This window comes from Lytechinus variegatus, chromosome 12, assembly GCF_018143015.1.
Source record: "Lytechinus variegatus isolate NC3 chromosome 12, Lvar_3.0, whole genome shotgun sequence".
Classification (NCBI taxonomy): domain Eukaryota; kingdom Metazoa; phylum Echinodermata; class Echinoidea; order Temnopleuroida; family Toxopneustidae; genus Lytechinus; species Lytechinus variegatus.
In genome coordinates, this window is record NC_054751.1 from 26957676 (window position 1) to 26980441 (window position 22766).

General features: G+C 34.7%; 1 protein-coding gene across 5 annotated transcripts in view; it reads right to left on the bottom strand.

The window, feature by feature from the left end:
* Window positions 1-22766, bottom strand: part of LOC121425669 (attractin-like protein 1) — an 89427-nt gene that overhangs the window by 32717 nt on the left and 33944 nt on the right. For all 5 annotated transcript variants that reach the window (XM_041621824.1, XM_041621821.1, XM_041621823.1 and 2 more), the window contains exons 6-12: window positions 15826-15985; window positions 9067-9166; window positions 8189-8405; window positions 2978-3161; window positions 2175-2329; window positions 869-1021; window positions 169-318 (exon numbers count right to left, since the gene is read on the bottom strand). In XM_041621824.1, coding sequence (XP_041477758.1) covers window positions 169-318; window positions 869-1021; window positions 2175-2329; window positions 2978-3161; window positions 8189-8405; window positions 9067-9166; window positions 15826-15985 — 1119 coding nt within the window. The remainder of the gene's footprint in view (window positions 1-168; window positions 319-868; window positions 1022-2174; window positions 2330-2977; window positions 3162-8188; window positions 8406-9066; window positions 9167-15825; window positions 15986-22766) is intronic.

Below are 22766 nucleotides of genomic sequence, written 5' to 3' on the forward strand. Positions count from 1 at the left end.
ATGACATTAGGCAGGCTGAGCGGTTATCGGGTACTCTTCTTTGACATGACCTACCTGTTTCTATGGGGCAGGTTGAGTGGTTATTGGGTACTCTTCTTTGATAATACCTACCTGTTTCTATGGGGCAGGTTGAGTGGTTATCGGGTACTCTTCTTTGACATGACCTACCTGTTTCTATGGGGCAGGTTGAGTGGTTACTGGCTATCTCTGGGACGGAGTCGACTGATACACAGATTTCATTGACGAGATCCCAGACGCACCAGAGGCCTGGAAGGCCTTCACAACACACGGAAGAATTAGTAATAACAGAGCAATTCCCTGGAAAAAAAAAGAATGAAGAAAGAATCATAAATCAGTCATAAATTGGGCACTTTACGAGTGACATCCAGAATCAATCAAAGATACATGTAATCACATGTGCTTGCACATAAACATTTCTTATGAATAGACATTAATCAAACATAAAAGGGATTTGGACATGTTCTATAAAATCTTTGATAGACCAAATACACATTGAGTAACTTGCCCTAATTCAGCTTTTTAGCATTCCTTTTCTTTTCATTTAGAGCTGTTTTGTAGCTATTTACTTTTAGCTCTCTTCCCTCCTTTTTAAAGCTATTTTGTAGCAATGTTGTAACTCTTGAAAAACAGCTTGAAAACACTTATTTTTTCCCCCATTTAGTTTTCTCCATAGTTTTATCCATTAACGGTTACAGAAAATTTTGTCCCTAGTGCTCACTTAGATAACTGGTAAAGGCCTCCCTTTACTTTTGTATCGATTAATATCAATGGAATTTTAGAATATGTATATATATATATATATATATATATATATATATATAATTCCGAGACGAAAGAAAGAATATACCTGGGATATATAATAAGGCACTGGTAGAGAGAAGACCATTGTATCCGCTGTATATCCACATAGATTCTTCATAGATAAATGCTCCATGAGCGAAACGAGAAACCTCATTGTGTAACCCTGTGCTCATTTCTATCGACTCCCAGCTTCCACATTCTGGTAAAAGAAAAAACTGAATTTATTATCAGATTCACTGAAATAACTGTCAGTCAGAATATAGCTTAAATCGTCCACATCCATGCCTATATGTGAACAATCCTCCTACTCTTCATCATCATTGTCATCAACACTATCATCATCATCACCATAAACATCACTAACATCATCATCACCGTCAACATCATCATTATCATCACCATCACTAACATCATCATCATCATCACCACCATAACCACCACGATAACCATCACTACTCCCATCATCGTCAGCATCATCGTCACTATCAACACCGCCGCCATAATTATCATCATAAACATCCCTAAATCATCATGATCAACAACATGATAACCCTCCTCCTCATCATCACCAACACCACCACCATCAACCTTACAAGGTTAAACATCATCAACAACATTAGAAACCTCCTCTTCCTTGCCACCAACACCACCACCACCTCTACAAATACTATTGTTACCATCCTCAGATGCTTCCTCTATCTCATCTTACCCATAGCTCTCATCTCCTTCTCTCATTTATCACCTTTTCAGTTATCATCATAATGAAAGATAGCAAAAAAGTGTATATTCATACCAAAATCATCAAAAGGATTGTAAGAGTTAGACCAGTGGTATATGGTGTGGTGCTTGTGACTCCATGTCGTATTTGTATTTTTCAGTGTCTAACTGGAGCCCAATGGCTGTTGATGCGGTCCTCCCACAGCACCAGTTAATTTGATATAATTTTGGCCCAACTATATATGCAGCATACATAAGGTTTGATTTTGCAACATATTTCATCTACATGTATCAAGGTTGTGTAATTTTGTATCATATACTATTAAGTGCCATAATTTTGTCAATTTTTCTATCATATCTTGTATTTTTACAACCCGGGTCCCGTAACACAGAGGTTAGCAATTAATCGTACGCTTGATTTTTACGATTGATTGTACAATGTAGTCGATGGAATCAATTGTAGAAAATGTTCTACGATCATTGCTAACCTTTGTGTTACGAATATGTTTTCCATGTCATTGCTGATTTGTTTTTACTTTGTGCATGACAATTAATGTTGAATATCTGAGAAATCTCTTAACCCTAACCCTATGACATTGTAGAAATCACCAATATTATGTCATTTCATTACTCACCGAGATTATATGCTAAGAAGTCTTTTGAGTAGCACTTGGCTCCGTTAGGGCGTGTATTATCAGTATGTGTATTGCCCCCAAATACAAGCATTAACCCGTGGAGAATCACTGCAGAATGAAAAAACCGTGGCTGACCGCTCTCCTTCAATATAAGCCTACAAGAATAAAACATGAATTTGAATCAATAATATTCATTTATGGTGAAATCTGTATATAATGATCACCCACGGAAGCCAAGGAACATGTATATGAAAGCTGCTGCTTTTGTCAGATGTTGATACACCAAGTTTGTATGTATAATAATCCCCCCCCCCCAAAAAAAAAGTATTTCTTAACTGCTTGTTTACAAGACCAAAGGATTATCAATGTCATTTTTAGAAAAGATGCAATCCTTCCATATTATCTAATTTTGCTGTATCCAAGAACATTATTCTCCTGTTATCCCCTGTCGTAAGAAACAGAGAAGTAAATTAATGAGCATATGGGCAATTCAATAAAATATGTACGTCCCACCCCAATTACATGTACATGAAACCTTCATGAAATTTTCTGATTTTGTGTTCTTTTGACTTGTCTGTAATGCTTTCAAAGGACTATGACTTGGTCAGTTTATGAAATGAAGAGAAACTTGAGAAAAATGAGGGTCGGATGTATAAAAAGGTTGATTATTTTACGGAATTGCCAACATGGACAAAAAACAATTATTATCCATCTCGTCTGTCTGTGGCCAGTCTTCAATTGAGTGGACTAATTTGGTATTAGGTGTGCGGAAGGATCGAGGGTTTATAAATGCATCGACTCACCATGATCTTGTATTGATATCATATTGGTATGTTTGATCAGACAGCATGTGTTCTTTACCAGCCTTCAGTTTGAATCCTCCGTGTATGTATACCTTGCCACTGCTGGGAAGGTACACACTGGAATGGCCATATGCCCCTTCTACAGCAGCTCCCCTAGTCTTCACCTCAGACCATTGACCTGATGCTATAATGAGGCAAACAAAAAGAAAAACATGTAATCAAATATATTTTCAAATCAATGATATATTAATCCATTCATTTAAAAAATAATATTTATCATCTCTTATTATTTGTTTGGTATTGTCTGTGACTGGGAGGTTAAAAGCAAACTAAATCACTATGACCCCCCAGGTCTCCCCTACCGATATTATAACCAAATGGGTGAGTGCAGGTGGACCACTACACCAGGGTTTCCCCCTACCCTTAAATAAGAATAGTGCAGACATGCAAAGGTGGCGACTCTCCTCTACAAAGGGCCTCCATTTAAACATCCTATCCAAGGGACTGAGTGTTTTTAATGTAAAATAGCCTGCACCAAGTATAAAACAAGGGAGGGGCATGGTAACACACAACGCAGGCTTTAGTCATCCACCCTAGATGGACTTGAACCTACAATCAGGCCTGTGCTTACATGTAACTGACCAAGTCAACTTGCTCAATTTAAACTACTACAGTGTATTGATTAAAATCATAAATGTTAGATCCGAGTCTGTATCATTCAGACTACACTGAACTGCATTCTTATCAGCTAATCAGCAAGCTGGATAATATTCATTTTTTATCAGATGAAATTCCATAAAGCATGAAACTGAGTCCATTGACTTTGGCCGATGCCAAAACTAAAACACACAGGATGAAAGTCAGATAAGAATGACTGCAATATCATCTTTTGCAGATCTATATTTTGACATTTTCACAACCAGAATAAACTACTCATCATACTTTTTCTTTTCTAATTGGAAAACTATTCACGTTTCAAGACCTATCTAAATTCACACAAATAAAGACATTAACATTTATCAAAGAAATGCCACAAAGAGCCAGTAAACAATTCGGACTCTAACTATGATATTGATCAAATGGGATAGGGAAATTAGGAGGAATTTTCTTAATTCAGTTCGTTGTTTGTATGCCAAATCTCATTTCCAAATTTGCAATGATAGGCAACTGATTAGAACAATAGATTTTTCATAATAGAAGGTGAATATAATTCAGTTTAGATAATAATCTTGCTCATTTTCTATGACGGCTAATTTATCTCAAGGTCAAAATACTAGGTCATGATAAAATAGAAAAACATATTGAAATGATTTTTTTTTAGATTGTTCTTTGGGACTGATGTTGCTATCATATGATGAAAAGTGGCCCATGACTGACATGTAAAAAACACAATTAAACCCAAAGTACAAGGTTTCACATCAAGCCAATCAATTTTTTTATTCTTTTTTTTCAATATGAATCAACACCATTCCTAAACTGCCCATTCTGGGAGCCAAACGGAATGTGCCGGAGGGGAGAAAATTCCACATTGTAATACAAATGCAAAATGCTGATAAGCATGAATGCATGATGAACTCAGGTTAGATTTGGTAGTTAAGAAAATGATAAAAAAATATAGTCTTATTATATTCAGTACAACATTAGATGATAACTTTACATGTATACATGTATGGTCTTTCATCCTCATCGCTCCCTATATTTCATATTTATATTATAAAAGTCATCTGACCTGTCGCCATCAGACAACCATCATGATCAAATTCACAAGGAAATGCCTCCAATCACAACCCTTGTGTGCAACTGTGCATGAAGTGATACATGTATGTTCACTTCTTTGTTCCCTGTGCAATTGAAATTTGATTATTATCATTTCTTTGTTTTTTTTCCTTATTATTTTATTAATTAGGAATTGACAGTTTACTGTATTTGTTTCGAATAATGTTGTATTATATTTTACTGCCATAAATTTGATTTGTCATTGAAAAGATGTTTTGTTATGTTGAATAATTGATAAAATCCCTTTCAAGGGGAAATTAATGAATATGTATTGATATATACATTTGTTTTCCAGTCAGATTTATTATCCTGGAGGTAACAAATTGTTCATAATACATGTACTTAATAGAACCTATATGATGTAAAGACATGTAATATATTAAACTTATATTGTAAATAGTACATGAGCACTGTAAATCTGTGTAATTTGGCTGCAATTCAGATATTTCAATTAAGACCTGTCTAAACTATATATAGCAAAATATAGCTCCCTCGTTTGTGCTTTATGTACATGAATAGACTGTAGGATATGACAACCCATATCCACTTTGTCTATTCCAGTAATATAACTCATTTCTATTGTGTATCTAATATTGAACTTACAATTTAAAAGAAGGAAAAAAATCAACATTAATTTTACCTTTAATTTTCTTTCTCGCAATGCTTTTTGAGCTTTGCCAGGGTTAACTTTTGACCCCAGGGTATGTAAGAAATACATGTACATGTAATTATTATTTCTTAGGAGCTTGGGGGCAATTGCAGAATTTTGGGGGCTATTTCTTTCATTTTAAAGGGCTACTTTTTACGGGCAACGAGCAATTATGCAGTCAATGGAAATATCATTCTGCCATAGTTGGAATATCGATTTTCTGAATAATCTTGAACATTGTTTATGAAAGATCTTGGGGCGACTCTAAAAAGAATACAGAATCTCCAGATCTCAACCCATGGATTGCCAGCTATATGTTCGCTATGGGCTGGCTATGGGTTAACAACATTTGCACAATCACTATTGATCCGCCTTCGTTCTCAATAATAGTGAACCTACATTCAGGAAACAAACCAAGGCCACTGGATTTCCTTTGATGCTAAGAAAAACTTAATCAGATTCAGATACCCCCATGCACAAATACATGGTCCTTTCAAATTCAATTCTCCCACCTGACCAAAACATACATAACTATATTAATGTTCAGACAAATCTGGCTTGCACACAGGAAATAAGGCTAAGTTTTCAATTAGAAGAATAAGTCAGAAAGGGGGATTTGAACTATGATTTATCCCTTGCCAGGCAAGGATTCTACCACCAGGCCATCATCAGTTCATTATACAGTCGAGTGATCTTGAAACAAACACTTCAGCTCCTCAAGCCATTGGTTATTGTTCTAAAGTGGGATTTAATTTAAACTCTGGTTTTGAGTTGCCGTTTAATTAATGGCAGCTAATTGTGACACAAACACTGGTTCAATTTATCAGCTCCATTGACACATAATTCAGAACTATCTGAAAATAGTACCGACATGTATAACAGTTTTCTTTCTGTCATTAAAGCATGACGAAAGAGCAGAATAAACACTGGAAATATACAATGTAACAGAGTTTTGATATGTTTTCTCTGAAATTTTGCACAGAGTTTATAGACAATGGCCTAAATTAAACTAGACTCCAAGATATGGACCAAAATGTCTACTTCAAACTCCTCCAGCAAGCATTCTAGAATTGCACAACTCATAAACCTTTATGAGTTCAGGGTTGCTTGGTTTGTTGTTTTTCACAGAAGGAAACTAAACATTCCCATATAAGGTAGCTCTACACAATATTGTCGTTTGATAGGGACTATATACATGTAGTTCTATGGTCTACAAAGTACACTGTTTCAGTTAATGTTCTAGTTAAGGCCTTATTTAAGTTTGGTAAGACTTAACAATGATATTATGGGAGGATTTTTATTTCATTTCAATATGAATAAGAGAAAAGTACAATACTATACAATTTTTTTATCCTTCTAATATGGGCAAAGAAATACAGCATGAACAAGCTAATGAGACTTTAAAAGCCCAATAACACAATCATTTGCAATCGTTAAATGGTCAATCATAATCATTATTGCACATTTATATTGCACAACATACTGACTTTCCAGCAAATGATCAAAAGTCTTTTTTTTTTTACTCCGCCCATTAGAAATCAAATGAGTAATCAAATTATTTCAATTTACATGACACCTATATAGATCCCTGTGATTTGATTGGATGTTTGATATTGTTCATTCAGCCCATTTTGCAATGACGTCATCAACCATGCTATTTTGGATCCATTCATCGTGCAATTTCGGATCCATATGACTTTGTCCATTGCACGCACACACCGAGACTGCAGCTGCAGTCACCAGCAGTGCGCATGTTGTAATGACGTAACAATCATCAGACCAAACTCATACTGCATGAGCATGTTTGGCATCGAAATTCATTAATTTCATATGAAAAAAAAGGTGTCATAATGATTTTTTTCATTCATGTAATGGGGAGAATACTTCATTCGGGGAAAGATGAAATAATGATCCATTCAACTCAGCTACGCCTCGTTGAATGGATCATTTCATCTTTCACTTCATGAAGTATTCTGTCCATCACACTCATAAACATTCATTATTTCTATATTATATAACTCTTTATACGCACGCAGGATAAACCTAACAACAAAATTTCATAAGGCTCAGATCAATCTTACTTTTCTTTCTAAACTATGCTCCAACCTCTGATACATATACAGGTGCATGCAAGTCTGTTCACCTCCCCCCCCATCACATTTTGTACAGGTACATTCTGGCAAAATGAACATGAATGGATCATTCAAACATAAATAGATTATTACAAATGAAAAACCAGAGAAAAAGTCAAGGTTGATCACTCATAGTCCACCCAATAAACCAGTTCACGGTTAGCTTATGATCAACTTTTCTCAAATGACCTTTGTGATTTTTCATTAGGATAAGCACTATCATTTTCATATGTAGATGTTGCGTAAGCTTTACCGGTAGATATTCAAATTCTAAGAACAAAAGTAATTGTATAGACCAGGTGACTAGGATAGTACATCAGGGATAAAGTTTGGAAATCTGTTTTATTGTCTGCCTTTGGCACATTTGACTATTGTTTAGGCTACTGTCAAATACCAGTGATTATGAAGGCTCTATTTATTACTCTTCAGTTTGGATGTGATAAAATGAATATTTTGAAAGGAATACCTGAATAATCATCAAGTCACAAATGCTTATATGTCAGTGAATTTGAAAGCCACCTTCATGGTTTATCTCAAATGACCGTTTTCTGCTCGTGCGCAGTTTACAACCGTGAACAGGCTTATTGCAAATCAATGGGAGGTTGAATAATTTTGCATGCAACTGTATATTTCTCTTCACTTCATTCAACTTACTGATGTTATATTCCTGGACCAAGTTAGTGTAGCTATATATGGGACTATAGCCGAAGATAACAATCATGACATCATCAATGATGTGAGCACTGTGACCCTCCAAGGCATAGGGTCCATCCGTCATGTTGGTCCATGTTAGACTAGGAAGATGAAAGGACCACATCTCTGCTGTTATAGCACTCCCAAACAACGATCCACCGTACATATAAAATGTATCCTGCAAATAGCCAAAAAGTCAAATACAATGTATAAGGGTAAGAATGCTCATCACTACAGGAACTGCGTTTACACAAATAAGGACTAATAATGTTTCTGAAGAGAGTGAATAAGAAAAAGGGAATTACAGAGAAAACTGAAAGATACGTACAAGGGGAGGAAGAGCAGGAGAAGAAAGAGAAGGAGGAAGAGCAGGAGAAGAAAGAAGAGGAAGAGCAGGAGAAGAAAGAAAGAAAGAAAGAAAGAGAGAGAGAGAGAAAGAGAGAGAGAAAGAGAGAGAGAAAGAGAGAGAGAAAGAGAGAGAGAAAGAGAGAAAGAAAGAGAGAAAGAAAGAAAGAAAGAAAGAAAGAAAGAAAGAAAGAAAGAAAGAAAGAGAGAGAGAGCATTGGCAGAAAGAGAGAGGATAGAGGGTAGGGAATCAGGAAAAAAATGAATAATTTAAGAGAAAACACTACTAAACAAGGGCCTCAGGAAACTGCATAATTGTCAGAATATTTTTATCGCTAAATGACGTAAATGCAGCCATGGTTGAAAATTTCATGTTATACATCATCTTACAAGAGAGCAGTACAATGTTCATTGCAACATTGCCAAGATTACTCTTATTAAAATGCTTGTTTTCCTTTATTTTTATCTCCATGAAGACAATTAAATGGTCATACCTCATAAAAGACTGTGGAATGTGAATATCTTGGTCTGGGAAGGACACCATATTCTGCTTCAGTATTGATGACCAACGACGTTTCTGATGGAATGTTGTATCTGAAACAACAAAAATAAGAGAAAAAATGTTATCTTAAAAAAAACAATTTTTAACTTGCATTGCATCTTCCATTATAATTGGCATGTCATCTAGTGGCTACATGTCACCTGGTTAAAAGATGACATTATTATTGTTAGTAGTAGAAGTATGGGAAATACATGTAGGCCTACCCTTTGGAAGTATATTTTAGTGCAAATTTGTTATTAATTTTCAGTTGTTTAAAATGTATGAATTCATGTAGCACTATGTCCAACAGGCGACCTGTAAACTGACAATATATTGAATGATATAATGTACATGGTAACATAGAAATGAACAAGAAGTGTCTTTAACAGCAGAAGCTTGAAATGATACATTAAAAAAGGTGAATCTTAATAATACTCTCTCCATGGGAAAAAAAGTCAATGAGAGGACAGAATCTGACCTGGCAAGTTGAAACCCTTTATAGCTCATTTAATAAACACTACCATGATCATTGTATTCATTACATACATGTACTCATCAATATATATCGAAATCCTCACATACACATTCTACCATTCCAATAACACACACACCTTCCTCTTCATAATCTCACTCCATTCCATGGGACATGTAGTTCATGGTCATTCACCGATATGGAGTTCATTTTGGAAAATGTCATCAATTTTAATAACAGCAGTCTGTATGTGGGGCGCCCCGTAGTCGTTTATTTAGTTGATGGAAAATCCTTTCAAAATACTAAATCTACATCAGAGGACTCCTATAGAAATTGAATCAAGTCAATAATGAATTCAGTTCATCAATATCATACAATATCAAAACATGTAATTAAAAAATGTCCTGGGGGGGAAAGGGCTAAATAAATGTTCATGTAGGTGTTAAACACGAATCTTCCATTTCAATATTGTTTAATACATGTTTTGCTTATAACAGACCTGCCAACTTCTGAGAATGAAAAATTGTATTCTGTGATAAGAAGAAAACTGCATTTTCCCAAAAAAAATATGTATTTCGTAAAAAAATGCATGGCATGCATGCTCATCGCGGCGCTCAAGCTGCATGCAAGCTAAAATGCGCACTGGTATTAACAAATGATTGAAAAAAATAAAAGTTACCTGAAATTACATTGATCCAATAACCTTATTTGTGTTGTTTTTCTTTTTACAAAATCATATTTTTTAAAGAAACACTAAAATATGCCCAAAACGTACTCATTGGCAGCTCTGTTATATTACATAACATAAGATACTAATAACAGAACATATAATATAAGTTCTACTGTCATGCACACACAAAAAAGATCAGTTAATTTCAGGTTTTATGTGTTGTTATAAAGATGCAGAAAAGCAAAGCTAACCAAAACAATGAAAATTGTCACATGCAACAAAGCACTGTTTTCCATCTCAAACTTTATATTTTCACAATATTACTAAAGTAGTATTCCAATTGATGGCCGAGACTGTAGTCTCAGTGTATGTATCTCTTCCATGAAATACTCGTTCATTTTATATTCATTTCATGATAAATTGATGCATGCCTGGATCTGGAAAAAATAAGTGGTGGTTTGTGGTTCCTCAGCATCTTTGCTCCCAACGCCAACTGAACTCTAAAGCCACACTAGTAAAGTGGATTAGGCTTCATGCATTCAAGATGGTATTGGATCTGGGCAGGGTTTCATGAAGTGATTCACCGATGGCAGCTCTTACAAGCCACTGAAATCCTAGCATCCTATTGGCTGAGAACAACTGATCAATGAAACTCAGTGAAAGGTTACTTCATGAAAGTGTCTTGTTCAATGAATCTCCAAAACATAGCTTGGAGAAGATGACAAAGTAATGTAACTCTAAACGTCATTTGACATTGCATCAATTCTTATTCATGGCCAAACCTGCCAATGGACCTACATGTACTCGGTCCATGATCTGACACGCAGTATGTCTTGGAATTACTCAAAACAGCTCAAAGCTCACAAAATGTTCATTATACTACTACATTCTTTTCATTCTCATAACACTCAGTCAAGCAATAAATTTCACTATCCCAAAGTTAAAACAAATTTTACAATGTACTTGATTCATTAAACACATAGTGGCCCTCCTAAATGGAACAATATTTCTAATATCAAATGTTCAACTACAATAACTTCACTTAAGCCAAGTTAAAAAATGTGGACATAAGTGAATATTCAAAGTAATTTTTCCTGCCTAATCCAACATTTATACCGTCCCCCATCCGTATGTACATGTATGCTGGTGATTGCTGATGCTGTGTGTATATTTTTCATTTAATTTTCTTATTATGTACCTTGTTTTAATGGGAGCTACAACTCACATGTTTTTATATATAAACTTTTCAGTAGTTTCTATTTTTCTCTTTACATGTCATTTTCATTCTTGTACATATTGTATATTGTTTTTATGTTGGTGGGAAAATAAATAAACTGAACTGAAGGACTTGTTGCACGATTGATAAATCAATCACACGATAGATCATAAGTTTCAGCCATGATTCACCCACATTCAAACAACCTGTATTACCCACAGGTGCAATCAAAGAAAACATGTGTGGACACTGTAAACTAGGGCACCACCACTGCCTTATGATATCACATAGAAATATTATTTTAAAGTAAGAACAATTAACATTTGATGATCAAGTGACAGACCAAAAGCTTGCAAGATCTCATTAAATGTTTCTTTTTTTTACAAACTTTATTTCCTTTATAAAGCTAACACTTTAATATCATGTGTGCTCGTGTCAAGATTCATAGTTTACCTTGTCTTCCCATTTCTTAGTTTGTAAACACCTTATAATGAAGAGCGAAATGATACAATAATCATGATTCTTAGTATCACTATAAATGGCAGCGTCAGAAATACACAAAGGGCGACAGGCAATTTCGCCCTCATGAAAGCCCATATAAATCGCCCCTAAAATTCCCCCAAAATGCATGCTTTGGCTGCCACCATTCTTTCTTGAAATACCCCCAAGATCTGTTCCAAACAATATTCAAGATTAAATGAAAAATCAATATTCTAACTGTGGCAGAAGAATAATATTTGCCTTTACTGCACAATTACACCCCCCTAAAAAGTAGCCCTTCAAATGAAAGAAATTGCCCTAAAACATACTGCAAAAGCCCCTTTAAAAAAATACAAATTAATTCCTACCCTGGTGATAGGGGTGTACATATTGATCTGAATAGAGAAATCATACTTCTTTCTATCACCACCCTAGATCTTGAGGACAGAGCATAATAATTTGCATAATTGATGGAACAACCTAGAAAATAATGAGGTCATAGTAATCAGGATGTGAAGGCATACATTGTATTTTCTGCACAACTTATCTGCCACATATGTAGACAAAAAACAACATCCTGCCTCCAGATAATACATTAAACTATAGGCAAATAATGCTGATTAAAATCCTGAAATCTGTCCACGTAAACTTTTTAATTTCTTTAAATGTTATTGTTGTTACAATCATATTAGATTATGACTTGACTTTCCAACTTTGCTTTCTTACCTACAGTGTGTAATGAAATGCTCACAATTTTCATGGCTTACAAATTCTAGATCCATAAGAGTTATTTGAACATTAAACAGTACCGAATTTGACGAGCAGTAGAATGATAAATGCTCAAATCACTGCGTGAAAGATTTTCATTAGTGCGTCCATCATCAATGTAGGCGAGCAGCACATTTTTATAGTTGGACCGATGCTACGGGTTTGGAGAGGGCTCACAAATCATTATTAAAGATCGGTATCGAAGGAAGGCTGTATAAACACCTTGCCTTTTATGAAGAGAACGTGCTTCTTCAACAGAGATTATTAAGACGATGAGTGAGGAGTGTGATAATAGGGGGTGAAGTTAAGGGGTATATGGAGGTTTAAAGGGGAGTTCACCCTGACAAAAAGTTTATTGTAAAAATAGCAGAAAAAATATAAAAAAATATTGCCAAAGGTTTGAAAAAATTCATCAAATAATTGAAAAATTATTAGAATTTCAAATATTTGATTTGTGACGTCATATTCGAGCAGTATTTCTACATAGCGAATGGTAAAAAATCAATGAAATGTCATTTTCTCAGAAAATTGAAAATGTTTTTCACTGTACCTTTTGTATACCAATAGACAAAATCATATCACACCCGATCATGAATAGAAAACAAATGAAGTCATCAGGAACCATACAAAGTTTGAAATTCATGCATTTTATATTACATAACACATGGGCAGCTGCTCGTTTATGACGTCACAAATCCAAAACTTTGAACTCTTATAACTTTCTTACTCTTTAACAGATTTTCCTCAAACCTTCACCAATATTTTTTACTATTTTTCTGCTATTTTTTACAACAAAGTTTTCTTCAGGGTGAACTTCCCCTTTAAGGAGAGCAGCAAGTCTTACAGGTAGCAAAGGGAAGCAATTTAAGGCGGTGCTGTAGCAGCCCGAGTTTGCTCAATCTCAAGATTTTAGCCCGATCGGCTCTCTTCGCGATTAATCTCGAGATTCAAGAAACTCCCATCTCCACCATCGCACGAAGAGCGATTCTTGCTCAAGCAAGGAATTCTGCACCTGTAATTTAGCGGGATAATTCATAAAATAGCGCGCTATTTTGCAAATTGACATGAGATTGCAATCTCGAGATTAATCCTGCAAACTAGCGAGATAACTGTGTCTTAACTCTCCAATACAAATAATCTTGAGATTGTTTAGATCTGGATTACTTGTCGGATCAGAAGTAGCACGCTAATTCGAAAACTCGGGCTGGTGCAGACGGCCCTATAGAGATTAAATAAAGAGGGTAGCAAGTGTACCAGAAGAAAAAAATAGATTCATGTAGTTTTTACATCACGTCTTGATCTAAATTAAAATGTTAAATCATCTCCTTTTACTCGATGCCACTTCTAAGGGGGTGTGAGTGATTTGAAAATATGTTGGGTCATCAAAATCTGTTTGGCCAATGATATTTGAATTTCAAATAGATGAACCTGTATCTTGATACAATTTAATGTGTTCATTGTTTAAATGAATTATGCATCATAGGAGTGGCATAAAGTAACAGGAAAAAAATAGGGAAATTCCCCTGCCTCAATTGAACTGTTGCATTTAATAAAGATCCCTGAAAGTGATGGTTGATTATTGCTGTCGGAAATGATTTAAAGATGAGCATGATTTAAACATTTTAGACGTGTTGGCCTAATAAGGCGCTTCAGATTTCATATTTATATATATATTTCAATAAATATTTCTATGGCACCTTTTCTAAAAGAGTTATAAGTGCATAAAAGAGGATTATGTAATAGCGGTCCACCAGTCTCCGCTAAAAAATCACCAGCAATCCCCTGTCCAAAAATAAAATGTAATGACTCAGCTCTAGTATTGACAGGAGAAAACTTTGCTTTGTATAAATTTTTTGGAATCATTAGCAATAACAAATCAATTTTTAATATGCGAAAATATGCTTCATCCAATAAAGCTAATAGCCATTAATAGTTGTTACCAAGATCAGTATTATATTGCACATACTACATGTAGTAAAATGGGCTAATGACATAATGAAGCAGAAAAACATTTTTTGTTTAGAGGCAACAAATCTATGGATCAATCGAATACTTGGGATGTATTAATGAGCAAAATACTTGTCTGAGCTCACCCAAATGTGTAATGCAAAATGAAGCATTTTGTGTGATCATGCATCAACACTATAGAATGTTTAATGAATCATGCTCATTGTTCATTAGGTCCATATTTACATTAAATATTTCATAAGAATGTACTTTATTGTTCATTGTTATTAGAATTTTTTCTGATAATAAAGAATGACAGAGCATTATCTCAAATATGGAATGTTAATTTGGCACGCCAGAGTTATTTCTTTCCAAAAATATACTATCAATCATCATGGAGACGATAATGTACGTACTGTGTAATGTAAATATTTACAATCAATGTTTCTGCTGTTAAATATTGCCAAGTATAATGATTGACTGATTTTCAGTTATTAATTTCCCACATATAAGGATCACATATTTCAGCTTTTAGCAGAACTTTTTTAAGTGCATGATCCATGAAATTAATAATACCAGATAATGTTGATCAAATGCATTTATATTCACACAAACATATAAAAACAGGTCAAACAAAATCATTATTTATAATAAAAATGTGCAGAGCGGAGGAAAGACATGAATGAGTCAGAAAGAAGATAAAGGAGAAACTTTTGAATTGTGAATGAATGTGTATTGAGTTATATGGGGAGCCACTGTATGGGAGCTGATGCTATGAAAATCCACTGTATGCGTAGCCTTTTCTGCAGCTTTTGTCTTTGCCATTAGGTTAACGAGTCTGATGCTGTTAGGTGAAATGTCAGCAATACATCTGATGTGGAAGACTACACATCGTGGCTGCAAAGCATTACAAATATTTGCAATTAATTACTATAAAACTTATAATTGATTTAAGGACCAAAAAAAATTGACTTGCAGGTGATTGCAAGTTTCTTAAAATGCCTCTTGAGCCAATCAAAATCAAGAATTTAACTAAATTACCAGAGCTGACAATCTATTCAGTGTTGAAAACAATCATTAAACACCCCAAATCTTGTGTATAAAACTGATTAAAAAAAAGAAAGCTACAGCCTTTCTTGTGATGGATATGAACACTCACCTGGACATGGTTATATTTTCTTTCTCATTATATGTATATCCTCCAATCACCCACAGGTCATCGCCGATCAGGATGGTACTGGCCGCGCCCCGCCCTTCACCGATAGCGCCCTCTTTTATCTCCCAAAGGCCATCTTCTTCCAGCGTCCCACAGTCTTGTCCTGCGGAAAGAAAACAATACAAAAATATTATCTGAATGTCGAACCCTTGATAATCAATTGGGGCAAGTTATTGAGAAAGTTATCATGACAATGGTCAGTTTGTATTTCACTATACCAAGTTTTTAATATATTTGTAATCCATATGTGAAGTTCATTTGTGATGCTTTAAAAAGCTGATGTTCTTTAGGAAATTAATGGATGGCTGTATGTATCGATCATTTGTGACAGAAACTTGTTGATATAAGATAAATTATATAAATCATATAATAAATTCCAAAAATGAAAACAAAATCAAAACTGACTTTTTATTTCCTATATACCAAAAAATTACTGTAAACAAGAAACTGTAGTCTATGAGAAAAATTGGTCTGGCCATTGAAAATAAACAAATATCTGGGTTTTTTCTTCACGTTATGCATTAATCAATATGCATTTAAACCCTTCAAATTTGCAAACATTTATGAAAAACAATCAGACAATAATGTTATCACACACAAACACATAAATTCAGAACAAGGACATTTTAAAAAGTTTCAAAATGTGTAAATGGCAGTAGAATATACAAAAGAATATAAATACATCAGGTCACCATAAGAGTAATATGATTTGTTCTCTATTTTAGTATATGTATGTGCCATTACTGTATTAACATGATTTATTTTCTTGTAATAGAAAACCATAACTGTAATCACACACAAAGGATATTATAATGAACCCAGCCTTATTGGATAAGGAGAGGGAATCATCAAAATACTTTCAAACAAGCTCATTATTACCCTATCAGACAGACAGAGGCCCTCTCAAGGAACACATAAACATTTTAATGACAAACAGATTCAATCCTTTTCAAAGGTTTGGAGGGAGATTTGTTTTTGTCATTTTGATCTTGGGATTCAAAAGTTATTCTACACTTTCTTTTCTTATTAAAGGTTAGGAGGAATAAAGGTAGCTGGAGGTATAATAATTGGCTAAAGTTAAAAATGATCGAAAGTATTGTCAAAATTCTATGAAAAATAAAATACAAAACATAGGTATGAATAGTCCCCATATTTTTTTTATTATTTGTCATACAATATCAAAATTTATAAAGCACTGAATGATGATTTTCAATTTATACCCTAACTACTATTTTCAGGATTTCAGTACACGGTTCAATTCTGTGGAATAATATTCCATCTACAGTAAGAAGGGCGGAAACCTTGCAATCATTTATTTCATCTTATTGGAGAAACCGAAGATCTTATTCCAGGTTTTAAGACACAATTCGCTAAACTTTATTCTGTTTGTATCATTCTAATTTGTTGTCCTTTGTTTTTTTTTCTTTTGTATGTGTTTAAATGTAACAGGGCCCTCTGGGAGAACAGTGTACGTCACTGATGAGGCTACCCTGAATAAATAAGACTTTATTAATAATAATAATACTATAAAAAATAATACCTTTTATGACTGTTTTTCTAGTATTACAGTAAATCACAGGGGCCATGGAAACGGTGGGGGGGGGGGTCTTTCAGCCCCAAGCACTTTTTTCCTAAACCATGTACAAAAACATACAAATGACCATCTGATTATGATTTTTTGCATGGTCAGCCCCCCCCCCCCCTCCCCACTTTCAAAATTGTTCCGCGGCCCCTGCATCACAAGACAATGTCTCATTCCATAACTCTACACGCAGAATAATAAAACTATGGTAGATGACTATTCTTGTGATAAAAACAAATAACCAACTTTTCTTCGACCCATCCAATATTATCCATGCCGCCAGCAAGTGCTTCCCTCATATCAACCCCAAGGCCATTCATTATTGCAAAAACGTTTCTTCTTCTCCAGCACAATTGCAGAAGACGACTTGATAATACAAAATTTAATTGAGCAAAGAGATTTAGCCATCTTATCAAATCTCCCCTGAGAAATCTCTGAGACGTGATTGAAGGTTGATAGTAATATGGTCTGCTGAAAGCGAAAGAAAATTCTTTGAACCACCTTATATACATTCAATAATCATCCATCTTTTTGTAATACCAATTTGAATCACAAAAAAAAACTTGAATAACAGGAATAAGAATGATGGAGAGAGTCAACTATAAAAAAATACTCAATATATTCAATATACCGGTACTCCTGAAAGTGTGAACTTATGTGATTTCTTCAGAGTAAAAAAAATTATGCAATAATAAGCAGAGAGATGCACTTCTCCATAATAATCAAAACAAATCAATGCATTGAGTTTTGCATCACACTGCCACTCTCCCAGATGCCAATTGTCAAATTTTAGATGAGAAAATTTATGAAGCCGATGATCTATTGGAGAGGGCCTCATGTAAAGCGATGATTAGGCAGAGAAACTGACCAAAACCGGGGCCCTGTCTCAATCGTAACTCTGTGAAAATCCATCAGTGTCATAATATTTTTTATACAGGAAATTGTCAAAAGGCCTTTGTATACAAATGAGAACTTACCAAATTGTCAAGAAATCAATGAATTTAAGGATTGATATCTAGAATTTTTTTTGAACAAATATGCATTTTATATGCTTTGCTGGTCAATCGCAACTCTTTGTAAGACACCCCCCCCCCCTGACATTGTGGTGAGAAGAGGAAGAGGGTACACATGTATGTGATGAGTCATAGTGAATGTTCAGGGAGCTGAAATTAATGCTCTCCACTCTTTGCTTTCACACCCATCTGATCAGAGAAAATAACCGATATCTTCATACCAGGACAACCAAATCTGAAATACATGTATCAGGTCAAACTGAATTACTTGTGAAAATGTGTTATTTCTCAGAGGAAAATACAATATGAGTTTCTACATTACATTTCAAAATTTTCATTTTTCAAATTTTCAACATTTCATTTCGATACATTTCAAAATTACAACAAAATAGCAGAATCAATCCAAGGTCAAAAATATTTTTGAAGTGTAAAAGCAAAATAAAAGTTAAAGTTCATGAAGAAGGATAAACATGTAATAATGATAACAACATAAACAATAACAATAAATAACAACAATAATAATAAAGATAACAATAATTTCTAACTTTGGGATCGACATTGCATGCAGGCGCAGGAAGCGCACAGTGCTACGGTACAGTAATGTACTCTGTGATGCTTCAAAATGAAAAATATATATTATATGGCAAAAGAGCAAGAAGAATTCACCAAAAACTGTCTAAATTTTGCAAATAAATATGCAGTAAATTTATCTCCCACCTCCTGAATCCTGGTAAACAGCATCATTTTATGCATGCCAATTGAACCACACCAGCCAGTGCAGCATAGGCCTACCGCATGCATGCACTAGAGCGTGCGCGCAACAGATGTCTACTATTTCCCACAAGGCAATGCGAAATTCGGACTGTCCACTTGCAAACGATGGGTGGCGCACCGTGTTGTAAATCCACCAAATTATTTAGGAATTATTGTGATGGAGTGGGTATGAAAGCACATTCTGATTCACCTTGCCTTTACTATCAATACAACACTTCCCAATCAAATATACAATTAGCCATGTACTCTGGATATAGTCGACAGGCTGTGCAAAGTTGCGAAGCAGACCTAATAGATGACACTGGCTGGCACTATAAAACAAATGCAATTTAATATTGGGTCACCTGAGTGAATATTCAATTAAATAAAATTGATATTGCAGAGATCATCACATATCTTGTGTAAAAATCTGAAGAAGTTTCAACTCTCTCTGAATAAAGGAAAAGTTCACCCTGAAAAAAAAACTTTATTGGAAAGATGGCAGAAAAAATTAATAGAAAATATTGGTGAAGGTTTGAGGAAATCCATCAAAGATTTAAAAAGTCATTAGAATTTTAATTTTCAATTGGGACTTCATATGCAAGCAGATTCCCATGGTTTATGTATTTGAGAAAAGTAATGCAAAATGTCATTTTCTAAAAAAAAATGAAACTGTTTTTTTAATTGTACCTTGTGCATATCAACAGACAAATCATTTCACACCTGCTCCTGAAAGAAAATTAATTTTAGTCATCATAAACCGTTAAAACAAAAAAAATATGATTTTACATGGGAATGCTGCTCATATATGACATCACAAATCAAAACAAAAATAAAAATTCTAGTATTACTTTCTTAATCTTTCATGGACTTTCCTCAAACCTTCACCAATATTTTTTTCCTGGTATTTTTTACAACAATCTTTTTGTCAGGGTGATCTTCCCCTTTAAATAAAGTCAGCAGAACTGTGGATGTAAAGGAGCAAAGGAAGAACATATCTACTTGATAGAATGTTACAAAGAATGAGAAGGGGGGAAAAATGGAAAGGAAATGAGCTAAGCAGAAATGATGGTGGCTTTTCTGAAATGATTTAAAAACACTGAAATCAGTGACTTTGAAGGAAAACTTTATTGCATTTACATAAAGCAAGATCAATCCCCCCCCCCCCATTTCCATTGGCAATGCCTGTTTCGGTGTTATTTCCACTAATAAAGTATCACACAATATACATGTATATCAAAATGAAAACAGAAATGAGTCTACTGTTATCTGTGAAATCATACTACCAATATAATATCAGTAATATATAAAGATAAGATGCTTTGTAGTATGCAGCTCCATTTATGTTCCAATAGTGCCCAATAGGTGGTTTCAAACCGCCTCGATCACAAGAATCCCTATTAAATTACAAGAACTTTTGAAGGCTAAAAAATACCCGTTAATTATTCTTGCATTCACACCGGTCTGAAACATACCCTTTTGGGATAAGTTCCTGAAGTTACGAGCATGCGCAGTATGGTCTGATAAGCAGGCAAAGGCGCGAGATTCAAATCACTAGCCCAGCAGCCACCCACGGCGCCCGAGCCCAAAGATACGCTGGGCTAAAAGTTCCCGTAAATTGCTTTCACATTGCTAAAATACCTGCGACCTTGGAAAAATCCCCGCGAAAGTTCTCGTAATTTCGCCAAGTACCTACTATTTAGCGGGTATTTTCTTTCGGGGAAATTACGCATACCGGTAATTTGCTTTCACATTACCAAAATACCTGGTATTTTCTGATAAGGCTAAATTTCCTGATCAGAGAATATCTGGAACTGACGAACTTCAAGGCGGTCTGGAACCACCTAATGTTCATGGAGATAATGTGTGGGAGTATGCTTTTAAGACAAATAATATTTGGTAACCTATATAGTTATGAGATCTGTAACCATAGCAATTATTGTAAACAATGCAAAGGCAAAGAAATAGGGTATAATCTGATAATAGTCAAATACCATTTTGTCAGGGCAGTTCTTAACCCCAAACTGTTATAATGAACCCCCTGCTAATTAATTTTTCCTGTTCACACGGTTCCAATTTTCATCTGAACCCTTGTAAATGGAAACATTTGCTGTTCTCACACAATTTGTTTAATAATCCTGGGCCCCCGTTGCATAATAGCTACCATTATAAAGGTGACTTTGAAATGCATTTGGTAACTTGCATGGAATCCTTGATTGGTTGTTGATCAGTGTTACCACGGTAGTTACCATTGGATGGCAAAGTTACCATAATGATAACTTTTAATTTATGCAACGGGTCCCTGGACCAGCAGTAGCCACTTGTATTCATGAGTGCTAATCTCTGATTGAACAAGGCTGAGTCGTGTCTTATTTACCATAGCCCTACATGTACATGTACGTAGAGTTTGGGTTAAAGAGAAATTTTACTTGCGAGAAAAATGGGACCTTCTAATTTCTAAATAATCTTGTGCCAACATAAAATGACATTTCAGCCCGATATCAAGTTGGTTTTAATAAAACTGAACTGAAAGGTGAATGAAATATATATTAATGAAGATTGGCAAAAATCCATCAAATATTAACACAGTTAGGAATCATTATAGTTTATTTGTGACAACAAATGCAAGCAGCTGCTCCATAGGCCAGCACTCAAGTCATTATATGAATTACAATTGTGTATTTTTTACAGTAACTCTCCATGATGAGTTAATTTTTACATAGCATACAGTATGTCTGATTTTTAATGCAGTACACTTTTTGGTTTCATCACAGCCCTGAAAGTAATTATCTTGACAAGCATTTAAATTCACATTATGAATCTATGTAAACGATCTGAAGAGTCCAATTCACAACTAATTATAGTTACAGAAAATGTGGCTTATTTCTTATTCCCTGAATTAAAAGTACTTTGCCCTTCCTTTACACTTTGTATCGGCAACTTTCAACAAACTGAATTCAAACACCTACTGTACAACAACAGGAAAGTTTATATCGAACTGAGTCTATGACGAAAAATAGATATATGAAGTCTATCACTGGATGCATTTATCAATTCTTTCTGGGGTAGAATAAAGGTGTCAAAACATGTTTCAGGGTATCTTCATGTACATGTATAGCAGGTGATGTACACAAATAAATTTTTAGGGTTCAAAATTCCTTTTTGAAACGTGCACTACTTAATTACGCAATTTTTACTGCTTCGTGGTGCCTATGCGGTATTCAAAAGCATCTATGAAAAGTGTAGGAATTAATGAGAGTATACATGTATGCTTCGGAAGTTCTGCCTTGGGTTCATCTACAGTGAGAAAGAGCTAGTCATAATGTCAGAATTTTATATCTGATCACAGTTATGACTCACACCATGACTTAGCCTGACAGGGTTACAAACCAAATAATTGTGTGTTTGACCATGAAAGCCATGGTCTTTACAAACAGCTTCATAGCAATGACTTCCTTTTCAAGTGTGTCTTCAATCATCAATGAATCTCCTTATTGAGTCACAGCATCTCACAGGTAGTAACAACTCATCATAAA